Source organism: Lepus europaeus, chromosome X (assembly GCF_033115175.1).
Source record: "Lepus europaeus isolate LE1 chromosome X, mLepTim1.pri, whole genome shotgun sequence".
NCBI classification, from domain to species: Eukaryota; Metazoa; Chordata; class Mammalia; order Lagomorpha; family Leporidae; genus Lepus; species Lepus europaeus.
Window position 1 is genome coordinate 83,587,079 of NC_084850.1, and position 24,076 is coordinate 83,611,154.

Consider the following 24,076-nt stretch of genomic DNA (forward strand, 5'->3'; position numbering starts at 1 on the left):
ACTCTTCACAATATAGTATAATAGTTTCTCCTATTACGCATGTCTTAATATCTTTGGACCTCAGTGACTAACCTAATTTGGCATACTGTAGGCGCTTAGTAAATGTTGAGGCAAAAAATGAAAGGACTGGCTGATTTGAGTTTGTGATTTGATTTCCTGTGAGCAAACAGGGTTATGGCAGAATAGCAACCTTAATGTTGCTTCTCAGTATCTTTTTGAGTAAACATCTAGTTGTCTGTCATTTCCATTGTGTGAGCAAGAGCTGGATAGGAGGGACTAAGGAAGGAGCATTGATTTGGGCTGAACTGAAGTAGACCTGAGCTATTTACATGGCTTTATCCATTGACTCTTGAGTGGCGAAGAGACTGATACCCTAACGTAGCCCTTGCTTTCAGTTCCCATCCCTCCTCCTCACTTCATACTTTCCATTTGCCTCTTTCCCAGTACCATATTCCCCTTAAAGATGCATAAACTGAAGCCAGGAGGAAAAAAAAATGCTTAGAGGAAAGGGGGAAGGCGTGGAGAAGGGTTAGCACCTCCCTCCTTCCTTTACTGAGATCAAAGCCAGTGTTTTCCCTTGAAGGCCGGCTGGCCTTTTTCATTCCCTGCTCCACCTGTCTGGGAATGGGATTGCTGCTCGCCCATTTCCTTTCCTCCTTGGGGCTGGAGGGCAGTTTCAGGGTGGGGCCTCGAGCTATTTCCAGTGCTAGCCAAATCCCTCCACCCCAACATCACTTTTGCCTTGCGTGATCATATTTCCTTTTCACCTCGCCAGTAAGCAACAAGTGGCAGGACCATAAGACAGGAAACTCTGAGAGATGTCAGTTTCTCCACAGGCCCTAAGCAGAGCTAATGGCTTAAACAAGTCGGGAGGGACCTGGTAGCTGCTAGGCATTATCTGGCAGGAGGAACAGGCTCTTCTTTCTACAAAGCCCCAAATGCTTTGCCCAGCATCCCTCAGGGCATGGATGAGGCTTGGTTAAGCAAGGGGTCCTTGCCCCCAGGAGAAAGGACTTCACAGTTATTAAGGTCCTACTATGTGCCAGGCCCTATGCTAGGCCCTTTTAAAGCTATTATCTCATTGCTTCCTAACATTCCAACCAGGTCAGCATTTCTCATCTCTCTGGTCAAAATGACGAAACCAAGATTAGGCAATTTATCCAAGGTACACAACTAAATCCAGGCACTGAAATCCAGTTCCCAACTCTGAAGCCAGTGTTCTTTCCATGTCATCACACTGCCTCAAGAGTCTAAAAGGGTCATTAATGCTATGAGTTGACTTTTTGAATTATTCAACACAACTAACTGAACAGCTAGCTAAACCCTGGGTGAATTAATTTAATTTAACATACATTTAAGAAAACCCTGTGATGACTTGAGTTCAACTCTACAGGGCACGCAAGGGGAATGTGCTGGAAGTCCGTAGAAAAGATCTAAGGAGTGCAAAAAATAAAGATAACTTAGAACACAGAAACAAAGAAAAACCTTGACGAGCTGCAGTGGGGAAACAGTAACATCTTTGCCTTAGATACAGCATAGGACTACTAGGTGCCTGCTGCCACTCTCAGCCTCCAGCAAAGATCAGGGCCAGCCAGCTGCTATGTGGAACTGGCTCGCAACACAGGGGCTTTCTGTGCATTCTTCTAGCTTAAGAATAGTGCAAATAAGCAAGACCTGGAAACAAGGTTTGATTGGCAAGGCGGGGAGAAGTTTAGGAGTCCAGACTTAGCTGTTACAAGTCTGCTTCAGCAAAGAATGGGTTATTTATGACTTAGCCCACTGTGTGGCTCAATTAGTTAAAGCCAGGTGCTAATGAAGCCAAGCCAAGAGGCCTAATCCCAGGAGAGCCGAGTTCTGTCACATGGGCAGTCAGTTCTGGCCCCAGCTGGCCACCTTACAACTGTGTGCTCTTGATCAAAGAGGGGCCTAAAGTAGGAGAGGCCGGACAACCACATAGTAGGCACTCACTAGGGAGGACATACCGTTCCAAAGCCTCAGCCCCAAGCAGACCACTCACGGCATGTCTCGCTGACAGAGGATCAGCAGCGTCATCTTCACTCGCCGAGGCAGAACATTCTCTCCTTCTGGACCTCGGCGCCTCTCTGATTTTCATAGCGCTTTGATGCCAGGGGCTTGGGTCTCCCTGAGGGGCTGCTTCCCTGCAGCTGCCTTTCTTCTGTTGCTCTCTCTAAGCCAGTCTTTCCATACCTATGACATGGGTGCACCACTTGACACCCTCTGAAGAAGAGGCCGCCTAAGGAGAGCATGCCACACCTGTTGGAAGCCTTCTCTTGCAGAGCCAAGCCCACAAGGCCCCTCAGGCTTGGCCTGAGGGGCCTTCCTTGCCTAAAAATACAAGCCTCTCAGGTTTCCCCCACAACGACTGGGGCAGTGGTTAGTTTCTGGATGTGTCGCCCAGGTAACCCCTCTTATCTGTTCCATATATGGGCTTGCTAAGGACATCTCTACTCAAGGCCTCTTCATCTCCAGATCTCAGGCCTTCAGGCACCAGAGAGCGATAACTCCAGCAGGAAGAACCTAAGTCTCTCTCTTTCTCAGTCAGTGTACACACACACACACACAGCATTAGAAGCATTGGCACAGCCTTGGGCCTTTTCCTTTTAATTAAATGTGCAGAGTTTTCTGTCATGGATGTGCAAAAAGGCATCAAATTACTCCCATGTCTTCCACAATGATGCCATTAGACTCCTTAGTGATTGTTCCACAACATCTCCCATGGTGCCAGATGTACATGATTCTTAACAACAATAATTTGGTGACAACAGCCATAACCCTGGATTATTTTTAAGAAGCTCTTTGAATGGCGTCAAAGTCAAGACACATATCAAGGTCCCTGTTTTCATGCCCTCTGTACCATTTTTTCATGGAATTTGAATTTCCCTAGTTTCCTTCCCTCCTAACAATATCACTATTCAAAGCACATAATGTTAGGGACCATATGCTCCCTCTCCAGAGAGTGTGCACAAATACTATTTCTGTTAAAAACTAAACAGAAATAGTAGCTTTGCATATTTCCCATTCAAAGACTTATCCCAATTGAATGATTCCCTTTGTCATGGAGTGTTTTTCCCCAAGCAGGCCCTAACAGAGAAGCTGAATCAGATATTGTGACTTAGCAAAGGTCACAAGGAGTCATCTAGCGAGCTAGAAATAGAATCCACAAGCTTTATTTTTGATTCCGTGATTTTAAAAACAAATCAACTCTACTATAGAGAAATAAAAATGAAAGTAGAGAAACTAAACTTGTTTACCATATGGGGGAGCAGGGGATTCAAGACAACCAAAACTAACAGGCAACTGCCAAGACCTGTGATCACCTAGGAAATGGAGAAGACACTGAGCTGCCTGCCCTCAGGTAGTTGATAATCCAGTAAAGAAATGGCAGGGGATATGTGAGCACTGTAGGAAAGAACAATCTCTATCCAATGCTAAATGTGCTTGGGAACACCTACAGGATCCCAGAGGAGGTCTCATCTGCCTTCCTAGCACCCCCCTCCTTGCAGCACAGTGATCTGCATGTGATAAGCAGACCAGCGTCTATTGAAACAAGGGCCATAAGAGAGGCACCGACAGAATGCTCTGGGGTTGATGGAGAATGAGGGCCAACTTTGTGAAGGAATTGACATTTGAGCTGCGCCTGGAAGGATGGCGAGGCTTTTCTCAGGCATCAGGGTTTGGGTGTGGGCCCTTGCAGGCCCCAGGAAAGAGCAATGGCAAAGATTTTAAGTGAAGACAAAGCACGGTGTGAATTGGGAGCATGGTATATCCAGTGTAGGTGGCAAACAGGGGAGTGGCACAAGCTAAGGATGGAGAGAACGTGGAGACTTGGACAGGGAGACCCCTGAGCAGCAAGCTACAGAATTTAGCAGCTGAACACCTGAGCAAGGGGCCTGATGCCACCAGGACCGGGGCTTCCTGCAGCATCCTACTGCTCTACCTCGATAGGCATCTCCTGCCTCACTGGTAGTAGTGAGTTTCTTTTCGTTGTCCTGTTTGTATGTGGTTTGGTTTGGAGGTTTTATGTGGTTTCGTTTGTTTTCTGGCCTTTCCCTTTTCCTCACAGTTCTTCACAGCATATGGTCCTGATTATGTGCTGGAAATCACGCCAAGCTGCCGGCCAGACCGCAATGAGCCCCACCGAATCCAGCAAATCCTCAACTACATCAAAGGTGAGCACCACCCCTTGAGTCCTGCCCTCCTTGTTCCCCTGTGTTTGTGGTGGCCCATCAGTGGGGCTTCCTCAAACACCATTTGTCTTTTTGGTGGCGAATCATTTCACGGACTTGGAAGGGAAAGTTCTTCGTGGCCTGACAGCTTGTAGTTGGAATTCTGCACTGGCCACTCTGGTTGGGATTGTCATTTGGCTGGCTAATGTCACCTTCAGAAGGACAAAAGGTTCAGCTCTAGGCACCTCCAGGGGAAAACCAGATCTAAAGTACGCCCTGAGATATTTTCTTTCAAAAAGCCCAAGAAGAAAACCTTCTTCACAGTGAGAAAAGTTCAATTCAGACCCAGGGGGTCAGGGTGCAGGAGGGACTCACAGACATGCTCTTCCAGCGAGGATGGATCCTTAGTCCACTCGTGCCTGGAGAGACTTGTGGAGCTCCAGTGTGTAGTCAGGGATTCTGATACCCTAGGATGGGGGTTCCCCAGTCTCACTCAGAGTTCTGGAGTGGGGCTACACTCCATAATTCTTCCCTTCCCTGAGGCTACCCTGGAATCATTCCAGCCTCAGGGTGGAGGAGAAATGCCAATCATCACACGCCATTGGCCTCTTAACCACACTGTCCACTAGCTATTTGGGGTCACTCTCCCCAGCTTTCCAGTCGAGCCTCCTCGACCCCACCCCAGCTGCCTCTATACAACTCACTTCATCTACCACTCATTTTAAGTATTTTAGGCACTCGTTTCCCTGTTTAAGTGTGTGTGTGGCTATCCTAATTATCTGCAGAGTTAAGAGACCAAAGGTATCAGATTGCCCATCCTAGAGAGTAAAAGTCCTGTGTTCATTTGTAAAGTGACCCAGGTAGCACTAGTTCTCCTACCTTTGACTCCCTCGTTGGAATGTAATCTGATGAAACAAGAGAGACGCTGTCTATGTTGTGATCAGCCTGAGAGAGTACACTGTGTCCAGAGGGTCTTTGCTGAGGGTTGTATTAAGGCCCATACCCCCTAGTAGAGCCCAAAACATGCCATCAGCAAAGTCTATAGACTCCATGCCCTGGGCTCCACTGACCAGAGACAATTTGCTAAGCCAATAAGTCATAGACTCTTAGCTTACGCTCATAGCATTGCTTATTGCCCCTGCCGAAGTGTCCCATAGCCCTCAGTCTTCTCCTGACCCTGTAGCTTCAAGCCGCCTCCCTCTGGCCTCTCAATGACCACTGACCTCACAAGTTTTCACTTCCTAACCAAATGCTTTTCCCTTGTCCAACCTTTAAAGCCTCACAATCCTGTGCCTGGCCCTTCTCCAGTCCTTCCCACTGTGCTACAGCCCTGGTGAACTGGTGAACTCACGCCAGCTCCCCCGGCTCCTCTCAGAGCCAGGACAGGTTGCCTGGGTCTGTCGAGACTGATCCCGGGCCAACTTCTCTAACCTCTCTTCCCTCAACCTGGCCATGAGCCCTCATCTGGGCTCGAAATCCTGGTAGGGCACAGAAAGAGAAATAGCAGCAGAGCAACCAAGCAAGCCCCTGCAGCTGCTTTTGCACACCTCTGCACGTGCAGTTAGATCTATGCTTTGGCTTTCCTGCACACATACCAAGGCACATGGCTCCAGAAAGTGTGCCATCTTGCTATTGAGGAAATGGAAATGACAAATGAGAGAAGACATAAAGAAGGTAATGCAAAGAGAAGAGGACTAGGAAAGGTAAGAAACCTAAAAGAGAAGTAAATTTTAAAAAAGAGGCTGGAGGTAAAAGGCTGGGATGAGGGTTGTTTAAAAAAAATAATGATAGGGCCGGTGCCGTGGCTCACTAGGCTAATCCTCCGCCTTGCGGTGCCGGCACACCGGGTTCTAGTCCCGGTCGGGGCACCGATCCTGTCCGGTTGCCCCTCTTCCAGGCCAGCTCTCTGCTGTGGCCAGGGAGTGCAGTGGAGGATGGCCCAAGTGCTTGGGCCCTGCATCCCATGGGAGACCAGGAGAAGCACCTGGCTCCTGCCATCGGATCAGCGCGGTGCGCTGGCCGCAGCGCGCTACCGCGGCGGCCATTGGAGGGTGAACCAACGGCAAAAGGAAGACCTTTCTCTCTGTCTCTCTCACTGTCCACTCTGCCTGTCAAAAAAAAAAAAAGAATTTAAAAAAAATAATGATAGGTCTTAGAGGATGTGGGAATTACATAGCAGTCCAGATTTGTTAGAGATCCTAACAGGTTGAAATAGTATTCTGGGCCGGTGCAGTGGCTTAACAGGCTAATCCTCCGCCTTGCGGCGCCAGCACACCGGGTTCTAGTCCCGGTCGGGGCGCCAGATTCTGTCCCGGTTGCCACTCTTCCAGGCCAGCTCTCTGCTGTGGCCAGGGAGTGCAGTGGAGGATGGCCCAAGTGGTTGGGTCCTGCACCCCATGGGAGACCAGGATAAGCAACTGGCTCCTGCCTTCGGATCAGCACAGTGCGCCGGCCATGGCGGCCATTGGAGGGTGAACCAATGGCAAAAGGAAGACCTTTCTATCTGTCTCTCTCACTGTCCACTCTGCCTGTCAAAAAGTAAAAAAAAAAAAAAAAAAGAAAGAAATAGTATTTTGTTTGTAACCCATGAAATTAATCTGAAGGAAAACACATGGACCAGGATTTGGGTCCACAAAAACAACTGAACGCACACAAACTGCGAAGGCATGGCTTAGCAGCATTTCATCTGAGAGATAGGGACTTGAGTTGACACAGAGCTCAGAGTGAGTCACTGGGGCAAGGTGGCCTCCAGAGATGCTGATGCAGTATCGACCTCACTTTAAGAGGGCTCTAAACAAATAGAAGCATGTTCTAGAAGGTCAGTCAGGGTGGGGAGAAGCTTGGAGCCCAGGCTCCAAGCGGTCTGTTTAGAGGATCTGAGGCTTAAAATGGTCTCTACTTCATATCTCTGAAATGCTATCACAGAGCAGAGGTCTGTGATGCCACAGGGTACAGAGCTGGACTCATGGGCGGATATTATGAAAAGGCAGATTTTCATTCTTCAAAGAAAGAATTTGGGGCCAGCTCCGTGGCGCAGTAGGTTAATCCTCCGCCTGCGCTGCAGGCATCCCATATGGGCGCCAGTTCTAGTCCTGGCTGCCCTTCTTCCAATCTAGCTCTCTGCTGTGGCCTGGGAGGGCAATGGAGGATGGCCCAAGTCCTTGGGCCCTGCACCCGCATGGGAGACCGGGAGGAGGCACCTGGCTCCTGGCTTTGGATCGGCGCAGCTCCAGCCCTTGCGGCCATCTGGGGAGTGAACCAATGGAAGGAAGACCTTTCTCTCTGTCTCTACCTCTCACTGTCTGTAACTCTACCTCTCAAATAAATAAATAAAATCTTTAAAAAAAAACAAAAGCAAGAATTTTCTTTTTTAAAAAAATATTTATTTATTTATTTATCTGAAAGGCAGAATTACAGAGAGGCAGAGGCAGAGAGGAAGGGTGGTCTTCCATCCGCTGGATCATTCCGCAAATGGCCGCAACGGCCGGAGCTGCGCCAATCCGAAGCCAGGAGCCAGGAGCTTCTTTCCAGGTTTCCCACATGGGTGCAGGGGCCCAAGGACTTGGGCCATCTTCTGCTTTCCCAGACCATAGCAGGGAGCTGGATCAAAAGTGGAGCAACCGGGACTGCCACTGCAGGTGGTGGCTTTACCTGCTACGCCACAGCGCCGGTCCCAACAGAAAGAATTTTCTTACAATTAGAACTACCCAAAAAGTGCAACAGGTTGCCAGGAAAGGAATGAAGGTCTCTGTCACTAGAAATACACAAAGGGACTTTCAAATGTTCGTGGAAAACGTGTATTATGAAGACTACACATGGATTTCAAATAGTCTTTGCCCCCAAATAAATTTATTATCAATTCCATTTTCCACACACTTTTTGAAATCCCCTTGTATGTTACAAGGAGAATATAGAAAAGAATTAAAAGAGCATGGTGAGAGTGCAGGGGCTGGTAAATGAGTCACAGTTGTTGAGTAGGGGAGGTAAGGCTGTGTATAGGAAAGAAGTGATTGGGAAAAGAGAAGCTAATTAGCTACATGTGGGTGAGGAAGAGCCAGGGACAGTGAACAGCAAGTAGAGCATCTATAGAATGCTGGGAATGCCCAAATTGTCCGTTTTCCCACCTCTTTCATATTGACAACGTCTATGCAAATTAGCAGAGAACGTGAATGCAGAATCAGGGAAATGCAGCTAAACCTAGAAGAAAGCAGACTAGAAAGAAGTCCAAATGTTGCTACAGAAAATGGCCAGGCTAACCTGTTGTCCTGGTACCATGCCCCTCCAGCCTGGTGACGCATGCTGCCATCAGATAGTGTGTTGCCATGACAATGGTCAGTGTGGAAAGGCTGCGGAATTTTTTGCATTCTGAAAGATTTTCCTGAACCCTGTCTACAAGACTGTCATTTATTCTTGCATATAAAAACCTCAGCGATGCTCTGCTCCCCAGCCCCCCACCCCCCATGTAAAACAAAAAGCCAGATGAGGGGTCCAGAGTGATGTGGGCAGGTGAGACAGCAGTGAGGGAGCAGGCAGACTCCTGAGTTTCACCAGCATATCTAGTTGAATTTGTTTATTTAGCCTTTGGAATTTTTTTTCTCTTTTCTTACCACATTCCTTAGAAACACAAAAGATGAGATTTTCACCTACTGGAAATCAAATCTGCCAAAGTTCACGTCATAAAGATGCATTCCTTATGCATGTGCTACAGGGTGACTCAATAGACAGGCAAATTGAGACCTCACCTTATCCCAGTTTTACCGCCCATTAGTCTTTCTGAGACAAATAATAATAATAATAATAAGACCATGGAGAGTCAATTCAAGCCATTTGGAAAAAAAAAAGCTGTTTCACTCCCACAAATTGCTATCTCATGCCAATGAGCTATCTTAAAGGTATGTGTCACTGTTCACAAGGAAGTACGGGTTACAGAGCAGACTCCTGACTGCTACTGTAAAATGACCCCCACCCTGCCGTGCTCAGCTCCGGTCTGCTTCCTTTTCCTCTGGTTACAGTGCTCCAGAGGAATCAGCTCACGGTGAACCTTGCAGAGTTGGAACAGTGCTGCTATGGCCAGTCCCAGAGGGACAGGCTCCTCAAGCCTGACTAGCTGTGCATGGGGAAATGGGGAGAGTGGTGGGAGGTTTGCTAGTCTCTGATACTGATGACATCGGGGCCCCTAAGGGGCTGGGAGCTTGATGTTGCTGAGGTCCACCCTTGGGAGGGAGGGGTGGCTGAGTCGTGTGTGAGTGTCTGTTGGAGTCGTAACTAGAAGTTTCAACATTTGCTCTGAGTTCCCAGATCTATACCCCAAGTCTGTCTAGGATAGGAAAAAAAATGAGTGGGGTCAGGAGGTAAGGAGGAGGAGGAAAAAGGAGGGAGGGGCCAGACACAAGAAAGAGGAGAAAGGCCTTGTGCACAGCTGCCCTTTCTGGCCGTAAATGAAGGAGGCTCAATTTGGGTTGGGAGATGGAGTGCTCAACTAATGCAGCTGTGGAGACAGACAATACAGGTGGACTAAGAATAGCTGCTACTTGTCTTAAAGATGGGGAAACTGAGGCGCAGAGAGACTAAGTGACTCGGCCAAAGTCATCTTTCTTCATTCCATCAGCAAGTGATTATTAAGCATCTATTACGTGCCACACATATGTGGTAATAAGTAACACAGCAGACATTTGGACCCAGGTCTCTTCGAACTGAAGCTTGGGAGTCCGGCTGCTTGGCCTTTCTGGTGCTCCCCTTTCCCTGCCAGTATTGCCCTGTCAGATCCACCCCATACCCTCTGCCTTCTTTTTTCAGTCGCCCCTAGTAAACCCCTCCCACTTTGCACCACACACCCAGCTCCTTCCATGGGGTGTCTCCAAAATCTGAAATGTCATATCTCCCTGGAAATGGGAAGCAGGCAGCCACAGGCAACCCTTGAGATTCTGCCCACTGACCTAGACTTTTTAGCTCTCCCTGACCTCCCCACCCATGCTGTGCCTCCATGGCCCCCACCATGCTGTGATCTGAAGCTCCTGGTTCCATTTCCAGATGAGTAAAGAAGGAAAAGAGAAAGACAGAAGGTAGAAGAAGCCCGCTCACCTGGCTTCTGCTGCCTGAAGTGTGCTATGGCCGCAAGCTCCAGTCTGCTATTTACAGTTCCACAGCCCCAGACTGAGACCCTTTGCGTATCTGCCAGTAATAGTATCCTTAGGAGAAACACTGTGCAGGCTGCAAGCAGCACCTCCCCTGGCAGCCTGCAGTCTGGGATTGACACCACGGGGCTGGCAGTTGAGACTTCAAGTCTGGGCATGTTCAAAGCCTGCTGGAGCCCTAAGCTTGGAGCAGAGTCCTACCCGGTGGGACTCTACACCATGGAAATTCGGCTTCCTTCCACACCTCCTCTTCCTTTCTGAGAAGTCTGGATAAGTTGAAAGGCAGGGTTGGTCCCAAGGACAGACTGACTGTTTGCTTTAGGACTTCTTGGAAGGACTCTGGAGCATGATCGTGGAGGATACCCTGAGTCAATTTGCATGACTTCAGGTTAGGGTCTCTCTCATACCCATCACTTCTCTCCCCGTCCTGTCCCCATCCTCTCTTCCTCTCCATCTCCCTGTGGTCCTTTCCAGGAGCCTGTTGCCAACCTGGGCTTCCCCATTGCTCAGGTCCCTCCGTTTTCTTGTTTCACTAGCCTAAAACAACTGCAAAGATTTGTTGTTGTTGAGAGTACTTCAAAAAGTTAGTGGAAAATAAAGTGAAAAGATAACTTTTTCATAAAATGTGTTTTCCACGAACATTTTTAAGAAAGCCCTTCCCCAAAGCCTGTATTTTATTTTATTTTTAAGATTTATTTTATTTTTGGAAAGAGTTACAGAGAGAGGTAGAGACAGAGAGAGAGAGGTCTTCCATCTGCTGGTTCACTCCTCAGATGGCCACAACGACCGGAGCAGCAACAATGCAAAGGCAGGAGCCAGCAGCTTCTTCCGGGTCTCCCACACGGGTGCAGGGGCCCAAGGACTTGGGCCATCTTCTACTGCTTTCCCAGGCCACAGCAGAGAGCTGGATCGGAAGTGGAGCATCCAGGACTTGAACAGGTGCCCATATGGGATGCCGGCGCTTCAGGCCAGGGTTATAACCCGATGTGCCACAGCACTGCCCCCCCCCCCCCCGCCCGCCCATGCCTGTATTTTAAAACCTTTTTTGCACCAAAGTAAAATTACCGTTTTAAAATTTTATTTATTTTTTTTATTTGAGGGGCCCAGAGAGAAAGAAAGGGGGCTCCCATTCCCTGGTTCACTCCCCAGATAGCCGCAGTGGCCAGGACTAGACCAGGCCAAATCCAGAAGCCAGGAACTTAGTCCAGGTCTCCTGTGTGGGTACCAGGAATCCAATCACTTGAACCATCACTGCTGCCTCCTACGGTTTGCACCAGCAAGAAGCTGGAGCCAGGACCCAGAGCTAGGCGTAGAATCCAGGTACTTTAATTAGAAATACAGGCATTCCAATTGGCCTCTTAACCACTAGGCCAAATGCCAGCCCCTAAACTTACCTTTTAATTCCATTTCCCATGAACATTTTTGTAAGTTATAAAAATATCATGCTGAAAACTTTACAAAAATCTAAACTAAAAATGAAGATTGGCCCCCAAAGTTACAGCAGCTTAGACAGTGGTTTTTAAATAAACCATGAAAACACTTGGCAAGTTACTTATGAAGACTTGAAATTTCTGCCTAAATCCACAAGGCAGGAACTCCTGTTATTGGATGTGTACAGTACAACACCCTGTGCTGGGTCTTTCACACACACGATCTCATTTAGTCCCTGCGATTTTCTTATTGAGGTAGGAGATAGGTGCTCAAAGACATTATGTAATATGTCCATAGGCATTTAAAAACTAAATGGGGAAGTCAGGATTTGTTTTCTTTTTTTTTCTTTTTTAAAGATTTATTTATTTTACTTGAAAGTCACAGTTACACACAGAGAGAGAAGGAGAGGCAGAGAGAGAGGTCTTCCACCCGCTGGTTCACTCCCCAATTGGCCGCAAAGGCCGGAGCTGTGCCGATCCAAAGCCAGGAGCCAGAAGCTTCTTCCAGGTCTCCCACATGAATGCAGGGGCTCAAGGACTTGGGCCAACTTCTACTGCTTTCCCAGGCCATAGCAGAGAGCTGGATCGGAAGTGGAGCTTCCGGGTCTCAAACCAGAGCCCATATGGGATGCTGGCACTGCAGGCGGTGGCCTTACCCACTATGCCACAGCGCCAGCCCCGAACTCAGGATTTGAACACAGGCCCGTAGAACCCCTCCTTACCTTGGCAGCATTGCCCTGTCAAACCTACTCATCATCTCCCATCTGCTTTCATCTGATTACCCCCTAGTAACCCTTCCCACCCTCAACGGGCTCCCACAGTGAGGTTCTGAGCCAGTTTAATTTTAAGAGATATGATTATATGTCTCCACTTTAAAGCCTCGCTCAGTCAATACACAGTTTTTTGAACCTCTCTTGAGCTTGGTACCATGAAAGATATAAAAGGAGTTTAAGAAATGGTCTCTACTACTGATAAACAATTGAAAAATCTAGGTGAGGAGATAAAACTAAACTCCTTGAACAGATCAGGATATAATGAGGGCTGATACTACATAGAAGCAGCTGGGGACTGAGATTTTAGGGAGACTGCTTTCAGAAGGCTGGGTAGATAGGAATAGGTTGGAGTGGGGATGTGCTCTTTCTTTAAGATTTATTTATTTATTTGAGAGGCAGAGTTATAGAGGGAGGGAGAGGCAGAAGGAGAGGTCTTCCATCTGCTGATTCACTCCCCAAATGGCGGCAATGGCCAGGGCTGGGCTAGGCTGCAGCCAGGAGCCAGGAGCTTCTTCCAGGTTTCTCACGCGGGTTCAGGGACCCAAGAACTTGGGCCATCTTCCACTGCTTTCCTAGGCCATCAGCAGAGAGCTGGATCCAAAGAGGAGCAGCCAGGACATAAACCAGTGCCCATATGGGATGGTGGCACTACAGGCAAAGGCTGAGCACACTACACCACAGCACTGGCCCCGGGATGTGTTCTTAAGCAAGGGAAATTCATACAGGTGGAGATAGGGGCAGAATGTGGGTTCCCTTGAATTTCAGGCCAGGTAGTTTTTATCAGATACAGTAAAGTAGGAGCCATTCTGGGTTCTGGAATTAGAACATGATATGATACAATGATATTTGGGAAAGATCATTATGGCATAGTCCAAGGGTGACCCAGCAAGGGCCTGCACTGGAACAGTGGTGGAAAACAGGGGAGAATGGCTGAGAGCTGTTATGAAGAGAGTATCACCAGCACTTAGAGGTAGGTTGTCTATAGAGGATCAAGAAGAAAAGAGGGGCCAGCACTGTGGCTTAGCAGGTAAAGCTAAGCACCGCCTGCAGTGCCGGTACCCCATATGGGTGCTAGTTCAAATCCCAGCTGCTCCACTTCTGATCCAGCTCTCTGCTATGGCCTGGGAAAGCAGTGGAAGGTGGCCCAAGTTCTTGGGCCCCTGCACCCACGTGGGAGACCCGGAAGAAGCTCCTGGCTCCTGGCTTTGGACTGGCACAGCTCCAGCTGTTGTGGCCATCTGGAGAGTGAACCATCAGATGGAAGACCTCTCTCTCTCTCTCTCTCTCTCTGCCTCTGCCTCTCTGTAACTCTGCCTTTTAAATAATAAATAAATCTTTAAAAAAAAAAAGAAGAAAGGAAGAAGTAAAGATGACTCTGAAGTTTCCAGCCTAATACCAACTGGAATGGAAAACTACTGGGGGAAGGGGCACAGTTTTGCAGAAACATATACTTGATGTGTTCTGTTTTGCTATATTGAGTTTGAGGCATGGTAGTAATTCCACACAGTACATCTACATGGGCAAATTTGTTAGAGCCAATTAAAAAGCAGTTTAAAGAGAATTTGATAACATGAGAATAAGCTCATGATCACAGTATTAAGAGGAAAAAAGAATATAAAAATTTTAATACCATCTAGTTACAACTTTGTAACTATATATGATGAGCATGTGATTAAATGTGTAGATATACACAAACACTAGAAGGAAATGCTAATAGTAGTTAGTATTGGTAAAACTTTACCAAAGTAACTTAACAGTAGTTATCTAGGATTGGAATTATGGGTAATTTTTATTTGTTCTTTATTCGTTTTCTGTATTTTTCAAAATTTCTATCATGAACATGAATTACTGTTTTCAGTCAGGAAAAAAAAGCAATATATGTTTGCTTGTTTTATTAAGAAAAAAATAACAATTTTATGTCAGACTTTATGTTCAGATTCATGGTTTATAAAATCAGTTCATCACACATGCAGGTAGCTAGAAAAATAAAGGACTAGAGAATGAATATTCTACACATCTCAGATGTTACTCCCTTTCTTGGGGTACTTCTAAGAATTCTACAGTGTTTTCATTTGTCTTGCAAAGCAGAATGTCCCATATCTCACAATGGAAAGCATCTTGCGTCTGGGAGAAGAGCAGAAATCCCAAGTACCTCCCCAGAAATACGTCCATTTCTCAAACTTTCATTCATTCTAAGGCAACTGTCTCAGTGTCTCTGAGTTTTCTCTTCAACTCCATTGATCTATGTGTCTATTCCTCCATGTTCTTGATTACTGAAACTCTATAATACATCTTAAAATCAAGTAGAGTGATTCTTTCTTCATTTTCAAAATTGTTTTACCTGTACTAGTTCTGTTGCCTTTAGGCATTATGAGCTTTAGGATTATCGTGCCTATATCAATAAAAACCTTGATAATTTAGATAGTTGTGTTAAACTTATATATCAATATGGAGAGAGTTGACATCTTTAGTGTGTTGAGTCTTCTGATCTATGAACATGGTATGTCTCTCCATATTTTAAATTTTATTTGATTCTGTTCATCAGCATTTAGTAATTTTCGTGTGTGGATCCTGAAAAGTTTTCATATATAAGTACTTCTCTTTTTATTTTTTTGAGTGACTATGAATGGAATTGTATTTTTAATTTGGGTTTCCTTGTTTTCATTATTGATATATAATAATACAACTGATTTTGTATCCTGTGATGCTGGTGAACCCATTTATTAATTCTAGGAGGCTTTTTTTTAGATCTTTGGGATTTTCTATGTAGATCATCATTCATAAGCAGATAGAGGTGGTTTTAGTTCTTCCTTTCTGAGCTCTAAGCTTTTTAATTTTTAAAACATTTAAAAAATTTTATTTATTTTTATTTGATTTATAAGTCAGAAAGATGGAGACAGAGATCTTCCATCTGCTAGTTTACTCCCCAAATGCCTGCAGCAGCCAGACCCAGACCAGTCTAAAGCCAGAAGCCTGGAACTCAATCTTGGTCTCCCATGTGAATGGCAGGGATCCAATTAGTTGAGCCATCACTGCTGCCTCCCATGGTATGCATTAGTTGGAAGTTGGAATCAAGCTGGGACTCAAACCAATGCATTCTGATAGGATGTGGGAGTTCCAAGCAGCAACTTTAACTGCTGTGCCAAATGCCTACCCCTGTAAGCTTTTTATTTCCTTTTCTTATCTTGTTGTACTTGCCTAGGACTTCCAGTACAATGCTAAATGAGAATGGTAAGGGCAGACCTTACCATTATTGTCTTATTATAGAACTTAGAGGGAAAATATTTAATTTTGTAATCATTAAGTATGATGCTAACTGTAAATGTTTTACATTCTCCTTATCAAGTTGAAGCAGTACCACTTCTATAATAGTACTTTTCTGAGATTTTTCATCATGAGTGGATGTGGAATTTTGTTAAATGCTTTTCTGCATCAGTTCATGCAATCATGGTATACAACTTTTTATATATTGCTGAATTCCATTTGCTAGTTTTTTATTAAGGAATTTTACATCTATATTTGTGAAATATTAGTCTGTAATTGTTTTGTTTTGTGGGGTTGTTTAGGCTTTTTTGCCTTAGGACAATTCTTGTCCTATACAATGAGTTCAAAAGTATTCTCTCCTCCTACAAGTTTCCTACAAGAGATAGTGTAGAATTGATGTTAATCCCCCATTTTAGTAGAATTCTCCACTGAAACCATCTGGGCTTGCGTATTTCTTTTCCAGGTTTATATTTTCTATGTTGATACTATTGTGGTCAAAAAATCCCTCTGTAATTTCAAGTCTTTTCAATGTGTTGAGGTTTGTTTTACGGCCTAAGATATAGCCTACGGTATATGTTTTGTAAGTGCTTGAAAAGAATGTATATTCTTCTGTATTTGATGAGTGTTTTATGTCAGATCCTGATGGTTGATAGAATTGCTAACTGATATCCTTCCTCATTTTCTATTTATTCAATCAGTTGCTAAGAAAGTTATGTTGAAATCTCAACCTGTAATTGTGGATCTATCTGTTCATATTTCTCCATATATACAGCTCTGTCAGTTTTTGTTTCATGTGTTTTGAAGCTATGTTCTTTGATGCATACAGACTTCAGATTGGTATATCTTCTTGGTAGATTGACACTTTTACCATTATGTAATGTATCTCTCTGTCCATAGTAATGTTATTTACTCTGCAGTCTATTTTATCTGATATCAATATAGCCAAGTGATAAATCTTATTATATTCTTTTACTTTCAACATGTTTATATATTTGAAGTGAGTTTATTAGTTATCATTCTATAGCTACTCTTATAGTCCTTATTTTTATTTACTTATTTATTTTTACTGGCTGCATTTTATTTTTTTTATATTTTTTCCCAAAGAAACCTTTTATTTAAGGAATACAAACTTAATGCATTTCATAAGTAAACTTTAGGAATAAAGTGATTCTTCCCACCGTACCCTCCCTCCCACCCCTCTTTCTCTTCCCTCTCCCATTCCCAGTCCCATTCTCCACTAAGATCCATTTTCAGTTAATTTTATACACAGAAGACCAACTCTACACTAAGTAAAGAGTTCAACAATTTGCACACAAAAAAAATCAAAACTGTTCCTCAACAGTCAAGACAAGTACTGTTCAATGTCATTGCATCTCAAAGTTAATTTCACTACTTTTTTTAGAAACTTAATTAAATTTAAAGAAGCACCCAAGAATAATACATTTTTTGCAAGCACTTAGACATTATGAGACATAAGAATATCCTCCACTTAATACGTTAAAAGAAAGTAAGTCCTTGAAAGCAAGTTTATCGTTAATTAAGGAAAAACCTAAGAAAACAAGCAATGGAGTTGGACACGTAGGCATAACTAAAACTTATGAGACATAAGAATATTCTCCACTTAATACACTAAAATGAAATAAATCTTTGAGAACAGGTTTTACTGTTAACTCTCATAGTACAGTTCTTTGAGGACAGAGGTCCTACATGGGAAGTTAGTACACAGTGACTCCTGTTGTTAGTTTAAAAACTCCTATGTGTGACGTCGGTGATCACCCAATACTCTTGACTTGAGCTTCCTAGGCTATGGAAGCCTTTTTTTTTAAAGATGTATTTATTTATTTGAAAGTCAGAGTTACACAGAAAGAGGAGAGGCAGAGAGAGAGATCTTCAGTCTGATGGTTCACTCCCCAAATGGCGGGAGCTGGACGGATCCGAAGCCAGGAGCCAGGAGCTTGTTCCAGGTCTCCCACGCCGGTGCAGGGGCCCAAGGACTTGAGCCATCTTCTACTGCTTTCCCAGGCCACAGCAGAGAGCTAGATTGGAAGTGGAGCAGCCAGGTCTCAAACCGACGCTCATATGGGATGCCAGTGTTTCAGGCCAGGGCGTTAACCCGCTGTGCCACAGCGCCGGCCCCAGTGGAAGCCTTTTGAATCCACAAACTCCATCAGTATTTATTTATTTTGACAGGCCGAGTTAGACAGTGAGAGAGAAAGAGAGACAGAGAGAAAGGTCTTCCTTTTTCCATTGGTTCACCCCTCAAGTGGCCGCTATGGCTGGTGCACTGTGGCTGGTGCGCTGCGCCAATCTGAAGCCAGGAGCCAGGTGTTTATATAAGGCCATAAGCAAGGTGAAGTTTTCTCCTCTCTTCAGAGAAAAGTACATCCTTCTATGATGTCTAGTCTTTATCTTTTAATTGGTATATTTAGATCACTTACATTCAGTATAATATTGAATCATGGAGTCTTAACACTGCTATATTATTTTCTGTTTTATTTTCGTTTATTCCCTCTCTTCTTTCTGTTTTCTTCCTCATCATTTTCTATGGTTGGGTTTTACCTTGGTTCAAATTCCAATTTGATTCTTCTGTAGTGTTTTTTTATCACATCTATTTGTATTGAAATTTTTGTGTTTGCTTTTGGGTATATGTTATACATATATGATTTATTGTGGTCTACTGGTATCAACATTTTACCATTGGGAGTGAAGTATAAAAACCCCTAACTAAGGGCCGGCACTGTGGCTCACTTGGTTAATCCTCCACCTGCAGCACCGGCATCCCAAATGGGTTCCAGGTTCTAGTCCCAGCTGCTCCTCTTCCAGTCCAGCTCTCTGCTGTGGCCCGGGAGGGCAGTGGAGGATGGCCCAAGTGTTTGGGCCCCTGCACCCGCATGGGAGACCAGGAGGAAGCACCTGGCTCCTGGCTTCAGATCGGTGCAGCGCCAGCCAGCCGTGGCGGCCATTTGGGGAGTGAACCAACGGAAGGAAGACCTTTCTCTCTGTCTCTCTCTTTCTCTATCTCTCTCACTGTCTATAACTCTACCTGTCAAATAAATTTAAAAAAAAAACATCTAGGGGCTGGCACTGTGGTGTAGCAGGTAATGCCGCCGCCTGCAGTGCCAGCATCCCATATGGACACTGGTTTGAGTCACGGCTGCTCCACTTCCGATCCTACTCTCTGCTATGGCCTGGAAAAGCAGTAGAAGATGGTCTAAGTCCTTGGGCCCCTGCACCCATGTGGGAGACCTGGAAGAAACTCCTGGCTCCTGGCTTTGGATCAGCCCAGCTCCGGCTGCTCCGGCCAATTGGGGAGTGAACTTCTCTCTCTCTACCTCTCCTCTCTCTGTGTAACTCTGATTTTCAAATAAATGAATAAATCTTTAAAAAAAAACCCTATCTACTTTAGAGTCCCTTTTGCCTCTCCCCATTTATAATATACTTGCCTTAAATATTTATTTTACATACATTTAGAGCCACATCAGACAATGTTATAATTTTTGCTTGAATTTTCTAACGTAATTTAGAAAATTCATGAAAACGGAAATATATTTGCCCATATTTTATTTTATCCATTGTTCATTCTTCCTAACAATTCAGAATTCTATCATTTCTTTTCCATTTCAAGAACTTCCTTTAGTTAGTATTTTTAAGGTAGATCTGCTAACAATAAAGTCTCTTAATTTTCCTTCCTTTAAGAATATCTCTATTTTCCCTTCATTGCTGAAGCGTATTTTCACTGAATATACAATTCTGTGTTGATAGCTACTTTCTTTCAGCACTTGAAAAATATTCTATTACTTCCTTCTGGCCTCCACAGTTTTTGATGAGAGAGTCACTGTCATTGAATTATCAGTTACCTTTATAGGTAAGACTTTATTTCTCCTGTGTTGCTTTCCAGATTTTTCATTTTTGTTAATTTTCAGGAATTTTATTATGATGTATCTTTTTAAAAAAGATTTATTTATGGCTGGCGCCACGGCTTACTAGGCTAATCCTCTGCCTGTGGCGCCCTGGGTTCTAGTCCCGGTTGGGGTGCCGGATTCTGTCCTGGTTGCTCCTCTTCCAGGCCAGCTCTCTGCTGTGGCCCCTGAAGGCAGTGGAGGATGGCTCAAGTGCTTGGGCCCTACACCCGCATGGGAGACCAGGAGGAAGCACCTGGCTCCTGGCTTCGGATCAGCACAGCTCTGGCCATTGCAACCATCTGGGGAGTGAACCAATGGAAAGAAGACCTTTCTCTCTGTCTCTACCTCTCACTGTCTGTAACTCTACCTCTCAAATAAATAAATAAAATCCTAAAAAAAAAAAAAAAGAAAGGCAGAGTGACAAAGAGAGGAAGAGGCAGAGAAAGAGATCTGCTGGCTCACTCCCCAAATGGCCACAACAGCTAGGTCTAAGCCAGGCTGAAACCAGAAGCCAGGAACTCCATCCTGGTCTCCCACATGGGTGGCAGGGGCTCAAGTATTTGGGCCATGCTCTGCTGCCTTCCCAGACACATTAGGAGGAAGCTGGATTTGAAGTGGAGTAGCCGAGACTCAAACTGGCACTCTGATACAGGATGCAGACATTCCAAGTTATGACTACCTGCTGTGATTACAACAGCAGCTCCTGATTATGGTGTTTCTTGGCATACATTTCTTTGAGTTTGTCCCATATGAGGTTCAGTTAGAATTCTTGAATATTTAGGTTTATGTTTTTTGCCAAATTTGGGAAATCTTTAGCTATTATTTCTTCAAATATTTTTTCAGTCCTGTCTTCTTTCTCCTTTTCCTCTGGGATTCTGATGACATGAATATTAGATCTTTTGTTTTAGTCCCACATAGACCCTGAATTACTGCACAGTTTTTCTGTTTTCTATCTTTTATTCAAATTGGGTAATTTATATTATTTTGCCTTCCAGTTTATTGACTCTTCCTCTATACCTTCATTCTGCTATCAAGACCATCTGTTGAGTTTTTATTTCACTTATTGTAGTTCCCAGTTCTAAAATTTTGATTTAATTTTTTGTTTCTTTTTCTTTTTTAAAAAAGATTTATTTGGAAGGCAGAGTTACAGAGAGGCAGAGCCAGAGAGAGAGAGAGAGAGATCTTTCATTCACTGGTTCATTCCCCAAATGGTCGTAACAGCTGGAGCTGGGCCTATCCAAAGCCAGGAGCCAGGAGCTTCTTCCTGGTCTCCCACGTGGGTGCAGGGGCCCAAGGACTTGAGCCATTCTACTGCTTTCCCAGGCCATAGCAGAGAGCTGGATCAGAAGTGGAGCAGCAGGGTCTCAAACAGGCACTACAGGTGGCCCCTTTATTGGCTATGCCATAGCGCTGGTCCCCCATTTAGTTTTCTTCATTTCAACTATTCTTTGCCACAACTTCCTAGATTTTGTTTCAAACATGTTTATAATTGCTACTTTAAACTCCTCAGATATTTCCTATATCTATATCATCTCTATGTTGGCATTTGTTGATTATCTGTTTATCATTCAAGTTGATAGTTCTTAGTATGATGAGTGATTTTTCTATGTGTGCTATTATGGAGTTCTAGATCTTACATTCTCTTTTAGCAGATTTTGTCTGACACCATGCTGTCAAGGGTAGGAGGCACTACTCCATCAGGATGTAATAGTCTAGGTTCCCTACTCAGCCAGCATTGACACTCTGGGCACCTCATTACTACTGTGTGGTAGTAGAAACCCAGGCTCCCTACTATACTTCCACAGATACCACCCTGGCCAGGATTTGGAGTGCCATCTTTTTACTGCTCCCCACGTGATTTCTACTGACATAGCAGTGAGTGGGCCTCCTTGTCATTGAGCAGGGATGGGAAGTCTTAACTTTCTACCCTGCCATCTCCAACACAACCCCTCTGCTGGGTGAGAAGGGAGCCTGGTTACCGCTAGGTTGTTTCCTTTTTCAATGTTTTGTTCGTTCAAAAAATATATATTTGATATTAATATATGCCAGACACTGGCAATACAGAAGTAAATAGGGCATATAAGGATCTTGTTCATCCTGGGAGCTTATGTTTTATTGCAAAAGATAATATGCAAGTAAATAAATATTTAATATTGGTTACTGATAAATTCAGAGGGAGGCACTGTTTTAAAGATTTATTTATTTACTTGAAAGGCAGAGTTACAGAGAGGCAGAAGCACAGAGAGAGAGAGGTCTTCCATCCTCTGGTTCACTCCCCAGATGACCGCAACGGCCAGAACTGTGCTGATCCAAAGCCAGGAGCCTGGAGCTTCTTCCAGGTCTCCCATGTGGGTGCAGGGATCCAAGGACTTGGGCCATCTTCTGCTGCTTTCCCAGGCCATAGCGGAGAGCTGGATTGGAAGAGGAGCAGCTGGGACTCAAATGGGCACCCATAGGGATGCCAGCACTGCAGGTGGCAGCTTTACCCACTAAGCCACAGCGCCGGACACTCCCCCCTCCCTTTTTTAAAAAAAAGATTTATTTAGTTAGTTATTTGAAAGAGTTACAGAGAGGCAGAGGCAGAGGGAGGTCACTATTTTAGACAGAGTGCTCAGTAAAGTCCTCTCTGAGGAGGTGATATTTGGGAATAGACTTGAATGAAGTGAGTGAGGAAGCTTTACAGAAACTCGGGTGAACAACATTCTAGACGGGAAGAACAGGATCAAAGACCCCCAGGCAGGAATGGATTTAGTATATTGAATATATGTTTTAATGGGTAATAGAAAGACATATAACTACCACATCAAACTCTTTGATTTCATAGATATTACTGCTTGGGAGGAGGCTGAGATTTTTAAAAAGTAAGTCCAGAAAAGAAAAAGTTTCCATGCAAGTGGTATTTCTGTGAATATAGCAAAACTGTTGACAGTACTGAAGCTTACAAAGCAAATCTATCTCCAAAGTAGCTAGTATTATTAACCCCAATTTAATAGATGAGAGAACCAAAGTGTAAGGAATTAAGTAGCTTGTACAAAATCATATAACAGATAAATGGGGGAGCTGAAATTGCACATGATCCACGCGAGGATCATGGCCACAGCTTAGCGGAAAGAAGAGGGAGCTTTCCTTCTGCCCGGTAGAGAGTTGCTGATTATACATACAGAAAACTAAGAATTTGTTGGAGACCTGTAAGGTGTTTAAGTAAACATTTTATTTGTTTGTTAGCCCAGAGTACATGCCTAGAGCCTTTGTGCTCATTCCCCTCCAGCTTTTAGCTCTAAAATGACCAAGGGGGAAAAGGAAGGTAATGAATTATTAGAGAAAATAAGGTAAAGTACTCAGGATTCTGGAACTGCTAACTGTTGACACCTTTCTCAGTCTGCCTGGAGGCCCTTCAAGCAAGTGGTGTTTAGGTGCTGTATGGAGCACAGCTGTGAAATGCAGCAAGGCCAAGGGTAGTTTTGTGTCCTTGGCCTTGGCAGCCAAGGGGTAGCTGCTGCAGGATTCCCACCACCAAGTTCCACAGGAAGCTGGCAAGACTTCCCGCCCCATGGACTCCTTTTCTGTACCTGTGTAGGAATGGCCCAAAGACGTTCCCCAGGGAGCTCATGGTCTTCTGAGGAAGGGAAGCATCTTTATAGGCTCTTGGTTTGCCCACATCCTTCTGCCTTTCTGTAGCTCCAAGCATATTTTGGAGGGAGATTTCATAAAGATTTCTAAATTGAGTTAGAATTTCAAGTCGATTGTGACATGCAAATTAGTCCTGCTTGCCCGTTGGCAGCAATGCAGCTGAAGTGCCTAGAGACGGGCCATAAAATGAAAACATCAAAGTGATTAAATGTGCCCGAAGAGCATAATTGAGTGCATGAATAAGAGAAAATAAAACAAATTGATTTTCTCCAGTGCCAGAAAAACAGAATAATTGAGAACAAAATAATAGACTTTGAAGTAATCAAAGTGAGGAATGCACCATAGTGACACAGAAACAGCCAGTTGTGGGAGAGATTTATTGTGTTTCTGTTATCATTTTTACAACTTTAATTTCATTAGCTAATAAATACAAATCAATTGAAAAATCAGTCAACCAGAGAGAAGGCAGTCCCAAGCCAAGATTTTTATTCACATCTCTAAAACAGGCTGAGGCAGTGATCCTTAATCTACTCTCATAGGCGCGCATTTCCCTCGTGAGCAGGAAAACAAGTTCCAGTAGGCACCTCGGCTTTGGAGGTGACAATGTTCTGTTCTACCAGCCACTTTCCACATAGAGGTTTCTGAATCAGCTCTCAAGAGGGTCGCTTTTCTACTGCGCCAAGATTTCCAAAAGACAGCATCTGGGTTCGTGCAGGTGACATTTTCGCGACACTGAGACCAGCACCCAGGGTCTTA

At 44.5% G+C, this 24,076-nt stretch overlaps 1 protein-coding gene across 2 annotated transcripts in view; it reads left to right on the plus strand.

Annotated features, from left to right (window-relative positions):
- The window catches only part of HDAC8 (histone deacetylase 8), a 260,842-nt gene that overhangs the window by 224,032 nt on the left and 12,734 nt on the right, over positions 1–24,076 (plus strand). For both annotated transcript variants that reach the window (XM_062184562.1, XM_062184564.1), the window contains exon 10: positions 4,085–4,190. In XM_062184562.1, coding sequence (XP_062040546.1) covers positions 4,085–4,190 — 106 coding nt within the window. The remainder of the gene's footprint in view (positions 1–4,084; positions 4,191–24,076) is intronic.